At 44.0% G+C, this 22133-nt stretch overlaps 1 protein-coding gene across 2 annotated transcripts in view; it reads right to left on the bottom strand.

Annotated features, from left to right (window-relative positions):
- MYRFL (myelin regulatory factor like) overlaps positions 1-22133 on the bottom strand; it is a 689165-nt gene that overhangs the window by 401714 nt on the left and 265318 nt on the right. For both annotated transcript variants that reach the window (XR_011202270.1, XM_069228327.1), the window contains exon 5: positions 11434-11522. Coding sequence is in view for 1 of the 2 variants with exons in the window: in XM_069228327.1 (XP_069084428.1) it covers positions 11434-11522 (89 nt within the window). In the remaining variant the exon portion in view is untranslated. The remainder of the gene's footprint in view (positions 1-11433; positions 11523-22133) is intronic.

Below are 22133 nucleotides of genomic sequence, written 5' to 3'. Positions count from 1 at the left end.
CAAATGCTACTAGTGGGCCTGCAGCACTGGTTGTGTCACCCACATAAGTAGCTCTGTAATCATGTCTCAGACCTGTCACTGCAGTGTTCGTGTATGTAGTTTTAACTGTGAATTCGACTTGGCAAGTGTACCCACTTGTCAGGCCTAAACCTTCCCTTTTCTTACATGTAAGGCACCCTTAAGGTAGGCCCTAGGTAGCCCCAAGGGCAGGGTGCAGTGTATGGTTAAGGTAGGACATATAGGCCCTCATTCTGACCTTGGCGGGCGGCGGAGGCCGCCCGCCAAAGTCCCGCCGTCAGGTTACCGTTCCGCGGTCGAAAGACCGCGGCGGTAATTCTGACTTTCCCGCTGGGCTGGCGGGCGGTCGCCTTCAGACCGCCAGCCAGCCCAGCGGGAAAGAGGCTTCCACGATGAAGCCGGCTCGGAATCGAGCCGGCGGAGTGGAAGCTGTGCGACGGGTGCAGTTGCACCCGTCGCGTATTTCACTGTCTGCGCAGCAGACAGTGAAATACATGTAGGGGCCCTCTTACGGGGGCCCCTGCAATGCCCATGCCAGTGGCATGGGCACTGCAGGGGCCCCCAGGGGCCCCGCGACCCCCCCTACCGCCATCCGGATCTCGCCGGTCCGACCGCCGGGATCTGGATGGCGGTAGGGGGGGTCGGAATCCCCGCGGCGGTGCAGCAAGCTGCGCCGCCGCGGAGGATTCAATGGGGCCGCGGTACACTGGCGGGACCCCGCCAGTGGTGCCGGTCCGACCGCGGCTTTACCGCCGCGGTCGGAATCCCCATTGGAGCACCGCCGGCCTGTCGGCGGTGCTCCCGCGGTCCTCCGCCCTGGCGGTCAAAGACCGCCAGGGTCAGAATGACCACCAAAGTAATGTGTTTTATATGTCCTGCCAGTGAAATATTGCTAAATTTGTTGCAAGGCCTGTCCCTCTCATAGGCTAACATGGGGGCTACCTTTAAATCTGATTAAAGTGTAGATTCCCTTTGGGAGCGGATGGACATGTAGAGTTTGGGGTCTCTGAGCTCATAATTTAAAAATACATATTTTAGTAAAGTTGATTTTAAGAGTGGTTGAAACTGCCACTTTTGGAAAGTGAGCATTTTCTTGCTTATACCATTTCTGTGACTCTGCCTGTTTGTGGATTCCCTGTCTGGGTAAGTTTGACAGTTGGGCTGGTTGCACCTCACACTAGACAGTGACACAAAGGGAGCTGGGTTGTAGCCTGCATATCCTGATGAGCCATCTGTGCTAGGAGGGAGGGGAGAAGTGGTCACTCACACCTGAAGGGCTGCACCTGCCCTCACACAATGCAGTCTCCAACCCACTGGTCAGTGCCTGGGGCCTGGCGTGGGCAAGGCAGGATTTCATATTCAAGAGAGACTTTGCTTTGAAGTAGGCCTACACAGACTTTAGAACACTTCTGGAAACAGAGGAACCTCTGCCTCCAGAAGAGCTGAAGAGCTGAGGAAGAAGAGCTGCCCTGCCTGTGACTGTGCTTTGTGGAGCTATCCTGCAGTTCCTGCTTCTGCTAGAGTAAGACGGCAAAGACTGGACTTTGTGTGCCTTCCATCTTGTGAAGATCTCCAAGGGCTTGATTTAGAGCTTGCGTCCTGTTGTTTGAGGTCTCAGGGACAGCAAAGGCTTCTCTCTGCCAGCACCTGGAGTCACTGGGGAGACTCCTACTCTGCCCTGTGGTGCCCATCCAGTTCTTGGGACCCTGAAAGGAGAAGCTGGCTGCCTAAGAGGAAGAAATCCACGCACAGAATGCAGTGCGGGGAAAAGATTGAAGCAATCCCGATCTGCAGCTGGAAAAATCGATGCGCCGCCGGCTTCGCGGCTGAAAATCGACACTCGCCTGCAACACGACCGAAGAATCGATGAACGGAGCTGGAGAAACAACGTGCAGCATCGCTGACGGAGGCTGGTGAGATCGCAACTTGCACTGCGTGATTTTCAGATCATCACGCGGCTAGATTTCCAACGTAAACACCGCTGGGCGTGTAAAAACAACGCAAGGCCTACCTGGACCCGAGAGTGCTAACTGGATCGACGCATCGCTCTCCCGCGGAGAAACACCCCGACCCGACGAAAGGAGAAACTACGCAAGTTCTCGCTCGTGAGTGAAATTGATGCATCGCAAGCCCTTTTTGACGCACACTCGCCCGTGCGGGTTTATTTTCGGCGCACCTAAGGTACATTTTCACACTAACAGTGTTAGTGTGTGTTTAAAACTACATGAAGACTCTTTTTGCTTTCTAATTGATAACTTTTGTTTAGATAAATATTCTCTAGTTTTCTAAACCTGTGTAGTGTCATTTTGTAGTGTTTTCATTAAGTTACTATGTGTGTTGGTACAAATACTTTATACCTAGCACTCTGAAGCCTACTGATTGTGCCAAGCTTCCAAGGGTGTAAGCAGGGATCAGCTGAGGGTGATTCTCTTTTACCCTGACTAGAGTGAGGGTCCTTGCTTGGACAGGGGGTAACCTGACTGCCAACCAAAGACCCCATTTCTAACAGCCAGAATAGGAGCATTGCTGTTTTTTAGGGTTAGATCCTGTTGGTGCAGACTAGATGTACCAGGATAGTTGAGATATATCTTTAGGGTACATGATTTGCACCCTGATTAGTTTGTGAGACCCGCTAAAGGAGGGTTTCCAATTTGTACTTCCACCTGAAGTCTTGTAAATATTTATCATATTGAGTATGGTATTTATTTGATTTATTTGTACGTGCATTCAAGTACTTTTCATTTTAAAGAAATTAATATTGGTTAGGTATTCAATTACTGTGTGTTATTTTTGTATGTTGTTCAGTTCAGTGTTTCTAGCCCACAACACCTCCCTTATTCAGCCTTGGACTGCTCTGAATCACTACTCTGAGCCAGGTTTTACAGTGCAATTTCTTTGACAAATGCATTACTAAGGAGATTCATGTTGTGAAATCTCTGACAAATCCAAGAGGCATTTACATTGAAAACTCTGTGATGACTACAGTAGGAAGAACTTCCCATTGTGAACTCCTTGACAAACATTATAGGGAGTGGTTACACATCATTTAACACTAAGAGACCTTCTTAAACAAATGTATAGCTCAGGTAGTGTTAGAGAGGTCTTGTTTCATTATGTACAATTGTAATTTTATGTTTAGAATTTATTTGTGTGTGGACCAAAGTGCCTTTCCTGTTTAACAGTAGAAACAGGGGGCACTCATTTATTATGAATTATTGTGCAGTTTGTGGAGTTATTTAATTTTTATTTAACCCCTTTTAATTGCTTTCCTTTTGTACTCTTTTTAGATTACCAATCAACTTTTGAAATTAAATGCAGATAAAAACTAAAATGCTGGTTCCAGGGCATCTTTCTTACGTATTTGTATATAGTGTGTATATGTATGGCATTTCTATAGCACAAACATAGCCAAAAGGCACCCTTGGACCTGGACCTCCACCTTTGTTTGATGCTCCTTAGCTCTCAGCATAGTCCAAGCCTTTGCTACCAGGAGCAAAATTGTTGCTGATACTATCAGTAGTGATCTTACCTTCTGCACCATGTCAAAGAACTCTATGATATATGGTACCCCCTTTTGAAGTGCTTAAGAAAAATTCTTCCTTGCTTCTTAAGTTAGTTACAAAAGCCAAGTGAGACTGCATTCCTGTAATCCATACTATCTGTCACCTTCAGATTGTGAGAAACGCAGATGCCATGACCATTACTTAATTTGTCTTGTCTTGGCACACGTCTGTTAAATCGCAGTTGATCTTCCTCCACTGGTTACTAATGAGTAAATGGATCTTTTTAAAACACTTTGGATGGTGCATAATGCACTACCTGGCAGCTGCCCTCAGTAACCAAGGTCTATGCTTCAGCCCTACATGCCCTCTACCATGCTTCATTTCTCTTTTCATGGACTCTTGGTTATGTTGATGTTCCACTGCACGAGGAGGTAGACACTCTTTCCTGGTTCTCGCTATTCCCAATACTCAACAGGTAAAAGACTCTGATTATGTGACTGCATAGTGACTGGTGTGCCTGGATGACTGCAGGGTACAGCACATTAAAGCCAGACATATCCACATTGCCAGTAATTGTTACAATATGTGGCTGTAGTGGAATGAAAATGTGAGTCTGGGAAGATAAAGGCTGAGTTTGCAGAAAGAAAATGCCAGCCCAACTCACAAAGCCATTTGCTCTTGTAAATCTAAATTATAAATACAAATAACTCGATGCAAGGCATGCATGTGTGGAAGGTATTCACAGAAGGTGACCTTACAGTTGTGAATTTGTTTACTACTGTGAAATGTAATTCTTGGATTATGAGATATTCCTTGAGATTAAATCCCATGCAAGGGATGGGAAGTAGATATTTCAAACTATGATATGCCTAGAAAGCTTGTAACTTCCCACAAACAAATCAGTTTGTGGAAATTCACAAACCTCCCCCCACACTCTTCCCACCATTGATGTGGCTGGAGATATGCTCCTGCTTAGGGCTGGGCTAAAGGCTTTGCCAGGGTGGGAAGATGGAAATGACCATCTCTAAACCTCATTGACTGGTGCAGTTTTACAAGTTTACTGGTACAAGATATTGTGAACTGGCAAAAGACAAAAACTGCACCCATTTGTAGGAGACCATCGGAGAGTGAAGATTAATTAATTTTGTGAATAAGGTTTTAAGGAAACAAAGGTCCCTCCAGTAAAAATAATTAGTTTCAAATAGCAGAAATCAAATTAAATTTGCCACAAAGTGGTAATATTTAAAATTACAAATAGGATTTTATTGACAAACATACTAGTGTGCTCAGGCATGCAAAACCAACATACTAATGTGCTCTGGCAAACAAAAAGTGACACATTTAACTTAGAAATGTATTCAAATAACCGCAAAACAGCCTAATCAATTTGAATACAAAGAAAAAAGGATCTGAGTGTAATGTCGATGACATTTCAATCCTTTCCAAGTGTGAGGATCATCATCAGGACAATTATAAATAAACTCTTTGGATACAGGAATATATCATAGCATATAAGGATGACATGAATAACACGCTCATGAGACTAATTTGGCACCTGAATAGTAGAGAGCAAGAAGTGTATGAAATGTACACAATAATATAAATATAAAGGAAGTTGGGCATCTAATCTCATGCCCGCTAATTGAAGATGGTCAGAAGTAAAGAATGCTCGGAAATCCACGCAAATATATATATAAATAAATATGCACGAGAGAGAAGAAACAGTCTTAGACCAACGCCAAGGGTCCTTCCAAGCAGCGTCTACAATGGATGTCGAAATAGCGCTTATGAATCAAGCCATTCATTTTTAAGTGATCACATCAAGTGGCTCGTTTCAAACAATTGCATGGAGAAAAATGCCTTCCTGATGGCTCTATTAAGAAAAAATATGTCTGGTAGATCTGTAGGTGGCAAGATTAGCACAATTATCGAGTTGGACATTTTCACAAAATGGCTGTGGCATGATGCAGTGGAGGTGATAGATATAAGAACAGTTGCCATTCGGACATTCCGACAGTGAAGCCTCCTATCAGATGCTTTAACAAAACATAACATAACATATCTCACCCTGTTTGCTTCGAATAGCATATTAAAACACAAATGTATTGTATTAGGGCATTTTTACTTAATTGTGGTATGATGGTGAAATGTAATCGTGATGGGTATGGGATTTCAACGAATGGCAGAAAGATTCCATGCTCAGTGGGGTTCAAAAGCTAAAACCATGGCCAGATACTAAGAGTCCATTCGGATTAACTGGTCACACAATTCCGTGCAAAGGGACACTGATGTTGCAAAATTTACCTTTGTACTAATAGCTCACTTCAGAAAACCACCTTTTGAAGGATTCATTTATAGCATAATAAATACTAACTCCAAACACAGGGATGTTGACCTGCAGGGAACTGCAGACCGCTATCTTTGAGTCTGGATTTACAAATGGAAAACTATTTTGTTAAGCAGCCCATATTCCTTAAAGGAACCGGTGCTGCTTTAAAAAAAGAAAAGCTTCCATTTTGAAAAAAATCAGAGGGAGCAGACAGTGGGGGGTTATTCTAACTTTGGAGGAGTGTTAATCCGTCCCAAAAGTGACGGTAAAGTGACGGATATACCACCAGCCGTATTACGAGTTCCATAGGATATAATGGACTCGTAATACGGCTGGTGGTAAATCCGTCACTTTTCCGTCACTTTTGGGACGGATTAACACCTCCTCCAAAGTTAGAATAACCCCCAGTTGTCTCTTTGAATGACCATTGCCTATATTCCCTGAGGCTGTCAATATGATTGCCAAATGAGAAGGGATCCCCTTCCACTTTAGCAATCAGTTACTACCTTCTTTGTGGTTTTTATAACTGGACAATGGTCTGTGACCATAAAGGTGGCCGTAAACCATTGATACAGTTTGAGAAAAGCACCCCTTTCACATCCCTTCCAAGCTGTGCCAAGGAATGGGTTGCAAAACCCATTTTCCAATTCAGAAAAAAGTTTGACTCAAAAAACTGTGTTTTATAGATTTGAAAGGCATTTAGCAGTTGCAAAGTGTGTGATTTTGTGAAGTGTAAGGTATGCAAACTCAAAATATCTTCGTGAATGTGGCCCCAAATGGTATACTATTATGGATATGTAATTTCCTAGATCTAAGGAATGACAAATGATAGAACTGACACATATATTTAAATACTGCTATAACTTTAAAACAGTAGACCATGGTTCATAAAACAGGGACCTGAATTCAGGAGGTGCCCCTGAGTGCCTTAAATCTCTTGGACCACTAAAACCGAAGCCCTGATTCACATAACAAACTGCTACATTCTGCGGTTGCTGGCTGAGTATTGTCAGTCTCTTGAACCACTAGACAAGGATGTCCTGGATTCACAGAAATTTTTTGACATTCCTTGGGTCTGGCTGTGGCCATGGCACAGACAGACTACTATAGAATATGAGTATAAATAAACAAACCAGGAAGGGATCCTTTTCTGTATATAGATCTGCTGTGTCTGCAATGATGGAGTCTTGTGTGTAACAGGCCTCCATCTACCACACAAGAGCCTCAATCCTGACGATGGTCCTCAGGGTGCCTATTCTTGGGATTTTTAAGTATCAGGAAATATTTACTTTTACTCTTTTGTTCTGATGTCACAGCTTCCAGTGTTCAGGACGGACCTCTGTTTGCAGTGTAAAAGACACCACTGGCATCACTGTTTCAGAATTTAACTTGGAGAGCAGCCAAATGAATGTTGTGCTTGCTCACTCCTCTCGTTCACTCACTACTATTCAGTTGAAAGTGGAGTGTGGTTTATTTAAATCCATCTAAAATAAACAAATACCATCTATCATTTTAAAGATGTAGGTGGTCATTATGAACATGGCGGTCTGGACCGCCACGCCGGTGGTGGCGGTCATTACCGCCATATTCTGAACACAGTAGTGAACTGGCTGCAAAGCAGCCAGTTCACTACCACCCACCACCAGGCCAGATTCGACCGCCGGGCTGACTGTGGGCACATTCAACCCGGCGGTGGGATTTTGATCCCATTTCCACCAGGGATTTCCTGGTGAGATACCCCACCAGGTAATCCCTGGCAGAAAGCATACGGGTGACAGGATAACCATTCTTGTCACCTGTATGTGGCATGCCAGCCCCCCCCCCTTGGCACCACACCTACCCACCCCCCAAACCCCTAGATCCACCCCCACCCCCGAACTCCGAAAACCAACCCCCAACACTCCACCTCCAAACCCCCATGTAGGCCCCCCAACTCGACCCTCACCACCCCCCCACCCCCCACCCCTACATACAGATCCTCCCAAAACCCAACCCCCTACATCCACATGCACCCATTCACCTACATGCACGCATGCATACATGCACTCAGACACACATACCACCCACACATACACTCATGCACACACAGCCCTCCCCCCTTCCCTCTGGGACAGCACTTGCCTCTTCCGTCACGCTGCTCTGGGAGGGAACGGGCTCCCTGGATGCTGCTGCCCCGCCATCGCTGCCTCTCCATACATCGCCATGCCTATGAATGCATCATTATAGGCTTGGCGGTGTCTGGACTGACGTGGCGGTGAGGCAGCTTCCACCCCCGCCAACGACCACCATGGCGGTGAGGCTCCATGCGTAATTATTTGGCGGGATGCCAACTGGCAGTCTTTCATTGACCGCCGGCACTGTTGGCGGCGGGGCATCCTGCAAAGTTCAGAATGGGGGCCCTAGTTTGTAAATAGAATAATTCACTGTGCTGTGTGTTTTCTCAAAATCTTTAAATATGGCTTTACATAGGAGATGTGGTGTAAAGGGAGAGGATGTGGCGTAACACCCGGAACTGCCAATTTTGGAGCTGGGGATCCAGGTTTGAGTCTCGGCATTGGCTTAACATCCTGTGATTCTGGACAAATTACTTAATCTCTCCGTGCCTAAGGACAATGCCTGGATACCCTCACAGGTAATTAGCTGCGCTACATAGATCTGAGTATTTTATCATATGTTATTACAATGATGGCTTAAGCGCCAGTAGAGTTCTAGTTAAGCCTGACTTTCCATAGTCCTAAAACATTGGTTTCCTATTCTAATCCTCATAGAAAACTTTTCTCTCTAATACAGAAAAAGAGGCTGAAAGTAATGATACCAAATTTGACAGAAAGTTAGAACTTTACCTATGCTTCCTCACATTCTCACCTCAAATCTCTGTCTGACATACCAGTTATGCTCACCTCCAATGTCTGTCTTGCATTTGAGGTGGGTAGATCTGGAGTGTTGAATGTGTTGTACAGTGTTCCATATAAATGAACTGCTCTCCACCTAAAACCTGGGAACTACCCAGGGTTTGCTGCCTCCTTTACTTATATATATATATATATATATATATATATATATATATATAAAACCTACTGGCCATCAATAGTGTGTAATTATAGTTAGAACTTGGTTTCCATAGGGAAAGCGTTTTTTGACTTGGCAATATCATTAGCACTGTTTAAAGAAAGTCAAGACATTTTCAGAAAAAAGTGTCCTCTAGGGTTTTGTTGTGCATGGAAAGTTTCCGGGTGATTCGTCAAGTGGGGGCCGAGAAAAAGGGGGGGGGGTCAAAAAAGTGCATTTCCCATTTTAGTTCCATAGAGATTTTAGACACAACTACGCCCCTAATCGTAGGACGGAATTACACCACATTCAGCAGAAAGGTAGCTTTTGGTCCAGAAAGCATGTTTTTTGGTATTCGGTGTAAATCCATTCAGTAATTTTTTTAATGTTAAAGAAAATCTAAATTTGCATATCTAGGCTCATGACGACTTCACAAATACTCTCGGCCTCATCAGAGATCTGATTAGTTGCAAACGCTTCAACCAGGAAGTGTTGGCAGCCATTATGGGACTCAGCTTCAGCAGAGTCCCAAAAATACCCACAAAAATAAGAAATGGGGACAGGGTATGAATAATCGAACTCCCTAGCTATGGTCCTGGGCTTACACCAGACCCTGCCAGGGCAAAAACATTTTTTTTTTTAAATGTACAGCGAAATTTGTGAATTTCGCTGTGAATTTGAAAAAAAAAAAAAAACAAGTGCGGTCTCCCGCTCTTGTTTTTAATGTAGCCCCTTGGTTAACCAGGTTCGGGGGCAATGCATATTTAATTAAAAATGGAGGGGGGCGCACAGGGCCCCCCTCTGAGGGCTCTCTTAAGCCTCAGAGACCACAACCTCCCAGGGAGTAGTTAAGAAAAACACATATAGGGGGCTGCGCGGACCTTCCCCCCACTGGGCCCCAGGGACCACCACCTCCCCTGAGCTTTTTATGCAAAGGAGGGGGGGCTGCCTACTGGGACAGACCTGTCTACTGGGGATGTAAGAAGCACAGACTCCCCTCACCCCAGGGACCACCACCTCCCCAAGTCCTTTTAACTTTTTACAGAAGGGGGGAGGGGCACACGTGTTTTTTGGCCTTTAAATTCCAAAATCAATTATTTGCTCTTCTAGAAAAAAAAATTGATTGACAATGGCCTGGCAGCTCATCCAACAATACAATTTGGAAAAAAACATAACAAAACAAAACATGTATTGGCAAACCAAAAGGCCAGCAACCAATAGCAGACCTGCTGGATTGGCCAGTGCTTGTTATGTTATGGTCCCGCAGAAAAGGCTGGATGAAGGTCAGTTTTTGCATTGCGCTGTAACCATCATCCCAGTGTGCCACACTTGCATTGATCAAAGACGTCATAACGCAAAAGTCTTCTTTTGAAAAAGTTACAATACGTCCTAGCTCATAAACATAGGAGGCAGGACACGGGCAACTAACAAGAACAGAGAACCCCGTTAGCATGCTGGAAATGACCTTGAATGTACACGAAAAATATGCTGTATTTTACAACTAAAGTTTCCTTGCAAGTGACTTTTCAGGAGACTGAATAATTCATTTCATATTGAAGAGTGACATTTTTTTCTAATAATTGATTGTGGAAAAGGTATTTGTGGTCTGAAAAGCGTCATTTCATTACTCTCTGGCCCTGATGAGGTGACATTAGCAGCTGTGAAACACATATTTGGCCTTTGGCTCTTTGTGATAAAAGAATTGAATGTGTGCCGGAATCATTTTCAATAAAAGAGTTAAATTAATTGAAGATTTGGAAAAGTCTTCAGCGTGATATGTACCTGAACCCGGGACTTCAGACTGTCTGTCTGTATTTCTTAGAAGGTTTTTGCAGGTGGTCGTTTGAGGTCCGAACTGTCTGAATTACATTTTGTGAGCAGTTACCACCTGCTCTCAACAGGCAACAATTAGTCCGTGAAATGTGAATGCAAAAACGGTCACCAGAACATTCCTGCACTATCTTTGCAAAACTCTTGCATTGTAATTAGTTGAAATACTTTGAAATTTTAAAATTCGATAAATGCACTTTTTGAGGTTTTTTAAAAGATGATCATATGCATAGAGTAAAACTGTCCCATATAAATTGAGTTAGGGAAGATAAAGGAAACCTGGTGAAGGAGAAAGTGTGGCACACAGAAAGCATCACGAGGACTGACCTAGGAATGTGTGAATTTGTGAGGGCAGGGCAAGGAGAAAGTGACCTCAACTCTACCAGTTAATCTTGCGTCCAGAGGCAGTTAAAAAGCAGGAGATGATTTAGGAATGTTAAGTGAGTCCCATGGACAAATTCTGAAAGAATTGAGGGGGAAAAGACTGATGTTTACTACAACTGAGTGGTCTGCTCGTGGCCGATTGAGGGTTGGCGGCATTCGAGGTTTAAAATATGTGTCACTTAAGCCATTTCAGAGCACTGATTAAACCAGCCCATATCAGAGGAGGAAATGACAGAAAAGTGAATTTTTACCGTATAAGGTGATCACGTTTTAAACAAATGTGCACAATAGTCGATAAATGTTGCATCCCAGCTTACTTACCTCCTCTGTTGCCGTTGGCCCACAGTTGCCAATCGGGTGGGTCTTCCAACTCGGAACGCTTCCTCTTTTTTGCGGGTGATGACAGTGGGCTACAAAAAAGCAAACATGAATATGTAACCCTCAAGTATGCACAAAACTTGCTCACAAATCAGTTTGGCTCAGGGAGGCACCAATTCTGGCCCCAGCCTCTTTTGTTACCCACACCACATTATTTGTGTTGATAAATAACACTGCAGGGGCAATGTACTGTATAAGTGCCTGTTTTTAACAAAGTTATGCCCCTTAATATTTCAATAAATGAGTCGTAATCCGACATACAGTTCGGAATTTGTATGAGAAACTTTGCCCAGACTCATGAACAAACTCTTTGAAAAGTACAGAGCACTCTGATAAAGTTTTCGATGCTAAATGACAGTAGTGCAGTGGGTCGTTACAATAAAGAATTATACTCATGCTAAACATATACACTTTAAAAAACATACTACACCATTAATAAAAAGAGCAAATTATATGACATACTTTCTAGACTTGGAACAAAGGAGAAAACACTTCCACGACCCGCCACCCGGAATATTTTGTGCAGTAAAAAACACGTCCGCCACTCAGTGCTATGCAGGTAATGTGGCCCTGTTTTTAATGACACATACAAGATCTACACATTTCATAACCACGTAAATAACAAGTGAATACGTTAAAAACACGTATGCATGTAAGTGTTGGTATGAGTAGAGTGCGAACTTTGTTCGAGAGCAGCGGAGTGTGTTGCACTCGTCCAGGTGGGAGAGAACTAAGGCTTGTACTGCTTATCTGAAGTCTTCTTCTGGGAGAAACAGCTTAACTTTTTCGAGAGGGAGAACTGGAACCAAGATGGCCTGTACTTCCTTGCAATTTGTTGCTTAAATGAGAGGTTTATGTTGAGGGTGAACCCCGGAGATTTTGTGTGGTCTGATAGCTGAGAATGAAACCAGTGAGGTTTAAGGTTGAGAACCAGGATTGAATCTGGGAAGAGGGCAGTCATACAAGTCTAAAACACCGTTACTTGGATATTCAAACTTTAAGGATACACAAACACTAATTGGCAGTATGCAGCTACCTAATACCTGAGACTTAGACATACAAGCCAGAGCACCCCTCCAGGTACTAAAACATCATCTTAGAGCTGGACCTACATGAGCCCTGTTGCTGTGGGTACTTTCAGAACAAGAAGGTGAGTGGTTCCCCTTTACTTCTGCTTAGGAACAAGTCTGAATATCCAAAACAAAGGGGGAAGGTCCTTGTAAGTCCACTATACCTGGGCTACCTAACAATACTGACACAAAGGTGGTATAAAAGTAGGGACAGATACACATATATCATACATCACAGTGAAGACGTTAATTGATGACTGGAATTTTTTTTTAATTCTGGCACTCACACTTTGTATAAATACATTTATACTTGTCTCACTTTGTCTCACTCCTCCTCCTAAGAAAACACATATTATATTTAGTGTTAACACAATGCATGACGCATCACAAAAATATATACATCACAATTTTCAGAAAGCAGGTGCTGAGTACATAAGCGTTGCACTCAAAACTTCCAACGCTATTCAGAAGAATGGGCTGCCAAACACTTTTTCCAAGGACAGTTCTCTATACGAGGTAGTCATTATCTATACAGTCACTAGTAGATAATTGTTCATGCTCGTTAAGTGCAGTATAATCCTATATCATAGTCTTTCAGTTCATAAATTCATACCACTCCTCGGGTTGTTGGTTGATGTGTTTCGGCCCTCCATCTATGGGCCTCATCAGGACCTAGGAAGCGTTACCTATATATAGATTTGCAAGCTGTAACTATGTTATCAGCAATATCATCAGGGTCATATTGCAACCTGTTCACCAGAAAGTATATTCTTCACCTTGTGGGCAATTCCACTATGTTCTTAAAGCGAAAGCTCCTGTGATGCTTATTGAGAAAGTCGCATACAAACATATATATTACACAATAAAAGACTAAGGGGGTCATTCCTACCTGGCGGTCCGAGACCGCCAGGGTAGGGGATGGAGGAAGCACCGCCAACAGGCTGGCGGTGCTTCTGGGGCTATTCTGACCGCGGCGGTAAAGCCGCGGTCAGAAAAGGGAAGCCGGCGGTTTCCCGCCGGTTTCCCGCTGCCCCTGTGAATCCTCCACGGCGGCGCTGCAAGCAGCGCCGCCATGGGGATTCTGACCCCCTTCCCGCCAGCCTGGTTCTGGCGGTTTTCACCAGGCTGGCGGGAACGGGTGTCGTGGGGCCCCTGGGGGCCCTTGCAGCGCTCCTGCCACTGGCATGGGCACTGCAGGGGCCCCTAAGAGGGCCCCACATTGATTTTCAGTGTCTGCTTGGCAGACACTGAAAATCGCGACGGGTGCAATTGCACCCGTCGCACCCCAGCAACTCCGCCGGCTCCATTCGGAGCCGGCATCCTCGTTGCTGGTGCTTTCTCGCTGGGCCGGCGGGCGGCCTTTTGGCGGTCGCCAGCCGGCCCAGCGGGAAAGCCAGAATGACCGCCGCGGTCTTTTGACCGCGGTGCGGTCTTCTGGCGGGGGAACTTTGGCGGGCGGCCTCTGCCGCCCGCCGAAGTTGGAATGACCCCCAGAAACTGTTGCGGTGAGGTGAACACTCTTATGCATGCACGCTAAAAGGTATGGTGGGGTAGACACTGCGTACCCAGAGGTACTAAACCAGTGAAACATTTTTCAAATGGATCAAGAGCCAGGGTAAGGCACGATCCTGAAAGGGAACCTTAATCCTTTGTATTGACAAGTGCTGACCTGATTCGTTTGGTGTGATATGTGCACAGACACACTAACCTTTATAGCGGTCACAGGTATTAGCCTGACCATATATATATGTGTGAGTGAGACCCGCCAAAATTCTTCAAAAGCATCTATGTTTCTAGGCGCAGGAAGGTGTCGTTATGACTCATATCCCAGCGCAAGCTCCAAAAGAATTTTTTCGGAACCTAATTATACACATTGGAATGAAAAAAGTTATTATATATGTAGTTTTTTTATGATTATGCCTCTAGCTGTCATCAAATCATAAGTATATCAATAAAAGAGATTTCTTACTTCGAATCCGTGCTTGTCTTGGTCCACAACTCGCGGCACCTGTAGCCTGCTATGAGGAACCACCGGCGTGCATAAGTTCCTGTAGTTCCAGACTGCAACCACTCATGGGAGACTGCAATGCGACACTCGTGTGTCCTCAACAGCTATATTTGAATAAGCAACGGGTCTCAAAGACGCTTACATAGCGGCAGCCATATTTGAGCCATTGTATGACAGACTTTTGGAAAGGGTTGTTGATATTGTAAATCCACCGCCTCTCAAAGCAGTCCATAACCAGGTTCGCAATCTCTGGGGCAAACTACAACCCATCGCTACACCTTTTATTTGTAGATATAGATCATTCCCAAAAGGTGAAGAAATTACTTTTGAGGCAAAGCAAAGCAAGGGTCATGATGAATGCCGTGGGAACCTTGGGTGGTGGGGCCCTGGACTCTAAGAAAGTCCTCATTACTTCCAGGGCCTCATCTTGTGGGATGTTAGTGTAGAGAGCTTCAATATCTAGTGTTACTAGTATTTGTATTTGCTCATTAAAATTGGTTCCTTTGAATTTATTTATCATATCCATGGAGTCACATATAGAAGCCTGAGTCGCTCACACAAATGGTTTAAAAAAAGTATCCACATATTGGGCGAGTGGTTCAAGTATTGATCCACATGCCGAGATTATATGTCTACCTGGTGGGTTGTTAAGGTCTTTATGGATCTTGGGTAGAATGTATAACCTGGGTGTGTGTTTATCACTCTGATTAAGAAAGTCAAACTCCTTTTTACATATCCAGCCGTTTACTAATGCCTCATTTGTGGCCTCGCTAATGATACCTTGTAGATGTATTATAGGTTCTTCTGAAATAGAGCGATAATGATCCTGATTACTGAGTTGTCTTAGTACCTCGTTTTCATACCTAGTCTAGCCTGAGGCCTTGCCGAAGCTCTACTGAAACCCTGCATCTGATCTTGTCTGCACAGAAGTCCCCAGACAGCTGAAGGAGTCCAGTATGCAGACACAGAGAAACTAGAGCTATCATTTATGGATAAAATGAGCGGGACAGTGATGAGCCCACTTCCTCTTGCACCAAGTATTCATTATTTTGTACTTCATTAATGCTGCTGCTTTGGCCATAGTCCAGTAGTTGGTTGGCATGCAAGGTAGCAGACTTTCATTGTTCAGAGAATGACTTTAGTGTCTTCCAGCTTGCATTCCTTGTTGTACTTTCATCATTAAGGTTGGTCCTTCCTAATTGGAAAGCTATTGGCCCAGAACCTCTAGGGCCCCAGGTCACAAGACATCCCATTTTTAGGTACCAGAACCACCAATCCCCTATGGGGAGATAGCCTGATCTTTCTACCAACAGTAAGTCACTTTTGCCAACCTAAATACAATGTACTTTTGCTTTGCTAGTAACTGATACACGCCATTGTCAGTTGTCATTAAGGTTTCATTCTTTTGGCTTGTTCTCATCATTTGCAATCAACAGAGCTGCAAATAGGTCAGGTTTACTGACCCAATACAAAGTATCTCAGTTGTGGCGAGAGGATTTCGATCTTCAATTTCACAGTATTGATGTCTCGATTGGATAGCCACTGCAAAAAGAACATGTTTTCAACACTGTTTGAAGCATTCCAGTACTTTTGTAATGGCGTTGCTATCAAGTTGTATTTAATTTTCTAGAATATTCCAGTTTTCATGATTATTAGAGATTGCATATGAAGCATAATGTTTATAACTACAAGGCCTGGTTTAATCACTTTTGTACTGTAATTACATAGCAGATATATTATTGAAGCCATGTGTCCTAACAACTCTGTCAGAACATTCAGATGTTTATTTAACTGTGCATACCCTATATTGTGCGAGGTAGCCCCTGAGGTCCACACCCACCAGAAAGTCAAGGAGGCCAGCATTCTCTGGCAGACCAAGTAATTAGGAGTGGGTGAAGGGGAACACCAGCGCCACCTTTGACACCACCACTTCTTCATATCATATGATGTTTCTGAAAGTTTGTGGTGCAGTTCCAGTCAACAACATCCAAGCTGGTCTATGTATTCAATGATGTTTTTTCCAGTACTCCAACATGACACTATTTGATATTGAGCCTTGGCAACATTCAACAGTCTTGGGCTTGGGCACAGAAACACCAGTATGAGCTTTCCTTGTGAAATCTACAGAGTTTGCTGGGCTGATATTTTGGCAACCATATCTCATTAGCAAGCATGGCTATTTCAGAGTTGGTGAAATCAGACATCTTGTCAACTCTCACACAGAGCTCTGCTGCCTTACTACCAGACAGTGGGTAGTTGGTCAATGGTACTGGAACTGGTGTGAACCTCCACATCCATTAATGTGTTTCAGTTTCATAAGCTTCTGCTTTCTTTATCTGCTGTTATGTGGCTTCTCTTTGGTACTTTTGTTTGTTATGCTCCCGTAGCAGGTCTACCATTGGTTGAGTGATGGGATGTTGTAGACTTCAATGGGCTAAAACTACCAAGAGATTGTGCTGCTCATGCTGTTGACCTCTTGGTGATTCTATTTATGTGCGCTTCTCTCATGCCTGCTCTTAGAAATTGGTTTATGAACTAAACAAGGCCAAAGCAACAAAAAAACAATAAGTAGAAGTCAAGATATGAATGATTAAAGATTTAAATGCGATATAGTGCGTAAAAGCATAAAGCACCAACCGGGGCTATCTGTTTGCGCCAGACCAGGTGAACTGTGAAAAATCAGGCCTAGCTTGATTGGAGCATGGGTCAGATACAAGGACCAACCTTGTTCCACTGAAAAAGTACCTTGTTGCACAATTGACGGGCCCTGTTGCATGAAGCAGAGAAAGTGATGCGTCTGTGTCCATCTTGCTGGATGTAGGGGATGCATCAGTTCCGAGCTGTTCAAATTGAGATGCTATGGCTTTCTCCGATGAAGGTGATGCGTCATTGTCAAGCCTAGTAGTGGTGACACAATGTCCTTGAAGCAAGTGATGTGTCTGCGCCGAAAGAGATGTGTCAGCTCGATTGGTGCAATGGTGGTGATGCGCAGATTCTTGCAGTTGCAGCACTTTATACCCACTTCCAAGGGCCCAGAACTGGATTGGCACCACTTGGCAGGGCAAGACTTGCAGCAAGCAAAATCTAGGTGCTGTTGCAGGATGAGACTTTAGAACAGGAGGCAAGCCAGGAAGACCTTGAAGTCATTCTGGTTCTGTGGATGTAGAGAGGTAGGTCCAGTCCTTCTCACTCCCAGGCAAGGAGGGCAGCAGGGCAGACACAGCAGAGCAGGAGCACAGCAGAGTGACAGCCCCTTCAGCAGCACAGTAGTCCTTCTGCCAGTCTCAGTGTCCTCAGGTCCAGAAGTGTACTGATCTGGTGGGGTCAAAAGTCCAGTTCTTATACCCAGTGGTGCTTTTGAAGTACAGGATACTTCAAAGAGAGGCCTTTGAAGGGCACAGAGTCCCTGCCCTTCCTACCTTGGCACCAGACCAGACTCACTAAAGGGGATTATGCAGCCCTTTTTGTGGGATCAGGACACATCCCATTCAAGTGTGTCAGCTCCTCCATCCCATCCTGTGCAGGATGCGCCGTCATGATGTGTGTGGCTGTCTAGAGAGAGTGCACAAAAGCCCAGCTGTCACCCACCCATACATCCATTCAGAAACAGGCAGAAGGCACTAGATCAGGGTTCTGTAAAGTTGGTCCTGGAGAGCTGGGTCCATGCCAGGTTTTTAGCATATCCACATTTAGAAAAAAGATGTTTCAGAAATCTACATTCTTCTAAATGTGGATATGCTAAAAATCTGGCATGGACCCAGCTCTCCAGGACTGACTTTGCAGAACCCTGCACTAGATGATTTAAGGTAAGAAAATGCTAACTTTTTAAAAGTGCCATTTTCAGAATTACAATTTAAAATCCAACTTCACCATTGGTTGCGATTTTTTATTGTGATTCCAGAGACACCAAACTTGGGGGTGCCATCTCCTCCCCATAGGAAATTATATATAAAATGTAATAAGGCAATCCCAATGCTAACCTGTTGGGGAGACAGGCCTTGTAGTAGTGAAAAAGAATGTAAGAGTTTTTCATTACCTGGACATGTACAACTTAAAAGTACATGTCCAGCCTTTTAAATACACTGCGCCCTGCTCTTGGGGCTGTCCAGGGCCTATCTTAGGGGTGATATATATATTAAAAAGGAAGGTGTAGGCCTGCCGAGAGGGTTAACTTGCCAGGTCGACATTGCAGTTTAAAACTACATACACAGGCTCTGCAATGGCAGGCCTGAGCCAGGTTTAAAGGGCTACTGAAGTGGGTGGCGCAATCAGTGCTGCAGGCCTACTAGTAGCCTTTAACTTACAAGCCCTGGCCAAACGTAGTGCACTTTACTAGGGACTTATACGTAAATTAAATATGCCAATAGTGGATAAGCGAATGTTACCATGTTTTAAGCAGAAATCACATGCACTTGAGCACTGCTTAGCAATGATCAAGTGGCCAGAGTCCTAAAGCCAGTAAAAAAGAGGTCAGCCAAACAGGAGGTCAGAAGGCAAAAAAGTTAGGGGAAACCATACCAAGGTTGTCAGGTCTAACACAAGCACAGCAAAGAGTGTTTAGAATTAGTTGAACAATTGGTACATGAAGTGATTTAAATTTATGTCCAGTGGGCAAGGTGCCTGTTTGCAATTTGGAGATGAGCTGTTTCAGATTTACAGGTACACACTTGGTAATTTTAATTTCTAACACTTGATGTGGTAATATGAGCTGCAGAATGACTGATCAATGTGATGTGTTTAACTGAGTGTGTGTTTTGTTTGTGAGGTTGTGGGTGTGCAGGCATAACATTGCTTGGTGGCTGCTGAGTAACATGTGGACTGTTTTCGCTTGTGACCATCTCTTGATTAGGTGGTTCCTGATTAAGTGATGTTTGAGCAGCTGCTCATCAATTCGTGTGTGCCTTTGAGTACTGAGGCAAATTTAGAAAAAAAGAGTCAGAACTGCATTTTTTAGGTTTTGAGCTTGCAGGGGTGCAGATTTGTTTTCTGAATTTACAAAGGTTTCATAACTGCAACAGTTGCATGTTTCCAGGAATACCCCTAGTAAGCTTTTATAATATGCCATTTTCGTTTACATCTTCAATGTCCTTGCCCAGTGAAATTCACAATATAATACTTTTATAAGCAGCTTATTTTTTTTAATCTTAACTTCTCTTCTTTTCCGTACAATTTCCACTGTTTGTTCTGTCATCCACTTAAAATTCTTTTGCTTTTTTTGTCTCAAGTAGCCCTTTCTAAAATTCACACTTAATCATTTTAAATGATTTAGGCCATAGTTCTTCTGTCTCCTTACCAATGAAGTCCTGCATTTACAATCCTCCCAAATCAAAACTAAGCCGGCCATGCAAGCCCTTTTTTTCATGTGTATAGACTATGGAAATGTGCTGTTGGCCATGCTACCTAAATGTTTTCTAGTACCTGTCAAAACACATAGCACTTGCCAAACTATATGGTCTCAAATACAAAAAGATCTCAGTGAATCACATAAGTCCTTTCCTCACTAACCAAAGCATTCTTTGTACCATTGCTCTGCCTTAAAATCATCACATACACAAAGACTGATATGAACAAACCTGAATACATTTCTCAAAATCTTTAGATCTCTGCTAGATGCAGAACTTGAGTCGTCAAGCTCGCCTCAAGCTCTACGCCCCAGATTCAAAAACTCTTCCATTTTGAAACAATCACAGTCTGGAAAAGCTCCAAGGATCTGGAATGTTATAACAAGACATAGCTGATATGTCACACCATTTATAGGTCTCTTGCATAACCTATACACTGGTCAACAAAGCCATAGTCAAGACAAGAGTTAGACAGGCTACTTCGTTCACCCTACTTTTTCACCTTCTATGCAGGTTACAAAATGAGGGAAGCCAGTCTGAATTACGATGGTGGATTCAAAATTTGCATAAGAAATACCAAAAGCCTTCAGCATGGTGATGGCACAACTCCTCTCTGAAAGTCAAGATCAAAGAACTTTTATAATAAAGTCAAAGAACATACTGAAAGACAACAAAAAGCTGATGACAACCAGTGCAATAACCAACTTTAATGTTGATGGTAAAAACTTAGAAGTGTTGGACAGCCTCTGTCGTCTGGAATCAAACATCAATAGTAAAAGCTCCAGCTGACAAGTTAAACGTCACAGATTAGCACTGGGCAGAGTTACAATGAACAATTTATATACCATTTTCAAATGCACTGATGCATCTACAAGAACAAGGATCAGGATTCTGCAAGTGATGGCATTAACAATTTATGGCTATGAATGTTTGACAGTGAAGAAACAAGACAAGAAAAACATAGATGTCTTTGAATTGTGGTGGTGAATGAAACTTTAATATTATCATGGGCAGCCACTAAAACAGATGTATCGTTGATCAAAATAAGCCAGAACCTTTAGTCAAAGTACAGCTGATTAGGGAAAACTGCAGTGCTTGAAAAAGGGTAAAGGGAAAAAAGGGTGAAGGAAAAAGAGGATGAGGAAAACTAGGAACACAGTGGATTGACTCAATCAGGAAATCAATAAACCAAGGGCGGATTACAGGCCTGGCCCCTTTAGCCCCGAGGTGAGGGGGGGGGGGTCAGGCACCCTTACTGTGGAGGGGGTGGGAGTATCTACTTCCAAAGCCTTCCCACAAATCCTGCAGGACAAAACACAGCAGCTGCTACTTGACTGAAGCCTGCTGTACGAGATGGGATATTCCAGCTCAGTGAAACACTTATAACAAACTTGTAAATTACATTGTTGTTGCTGGCATTGGAAGTGCCCAGCGGAAAGGCTCTTCCAAAATCTTTTGATACCAGTGAGGAAGGAAACTACAGCAGAGCCCATGGTGAGAGAGAAGAAAGACAACACAGGGAAGGAGACAGACAAACAAGAGAAAGTGGACACTTAGGTGAGAGGGAGAAAGAGATAGAGAGAGAAGTGCTAGAATTAATGCGATTTGATTGGGGCGGCTCGAAGTAAGGTAAAGGGGCAGGGCGGTGCATGGGAATTAAAATAAAATTAGAAATAAAAAAAAAAACCACTTACCTCGTCCGCCTCGCGCCGCTCCTCTGTCCCTTGTCGACTGCAGACACAGGCTCCCAGCCTGCTCTGCGGCCAATCCTGATGCTTCTTTGGCTGGGAGCACCCAGCCGGGGCGCTCCCCGGCAGACTGGGAGCCTGTGCAGTCTCTCTCCAGACCAGCAACTGCGTTGGAGAGAGCCTACAGCGCATGTGTGTTTTGCCAGCCCTAGACAGCCGTCCAAACACACATGCGCTTTGAGGGGGAGTACTGAGCACTCCCCCTCACTGCTTGTCACTCCAGTGGCCCCATCCTTTTACCAAACAAAGATAATAAACATGGTTTATTATCTTTGTTTGGTAAAAGGTTTGCAGCAGTCGCTGCTGGCGGGGCGACGATCCTCCACCCTCATGGAGGAATTGCCCATGGATTTGATAAAGAACAGGTTACAGAAGAGGTGGAGACATGGAAGAGGTGAGAAAAAGGCAGATGAGAGAGAAGACAGGTGTAAAACAGAAAAGGGCCAGAGATAGCTTCCTGAGGCTGAGAGTAGAG

Source organism: Pleurodeles waltl, chromosome 4_1, assembly GCF_031143425.1.
Source record: "Pleurodeles waltl isolate 20211129_DDA chromosome 4_1, aPleWal1.hap1.20221129, whole genome shotgun sequence".
Lineage (NCBI taxonomy): Eukaryota > Metazoa > Chordata > Amphibia > Caudata > Salamandridae > Pleurodeles > Pleurodeles waltl.
Note: the sequence above shows the minus strand (reverse complement) of the source record. Positions and strands in the feature narration are given on the sequence as shown.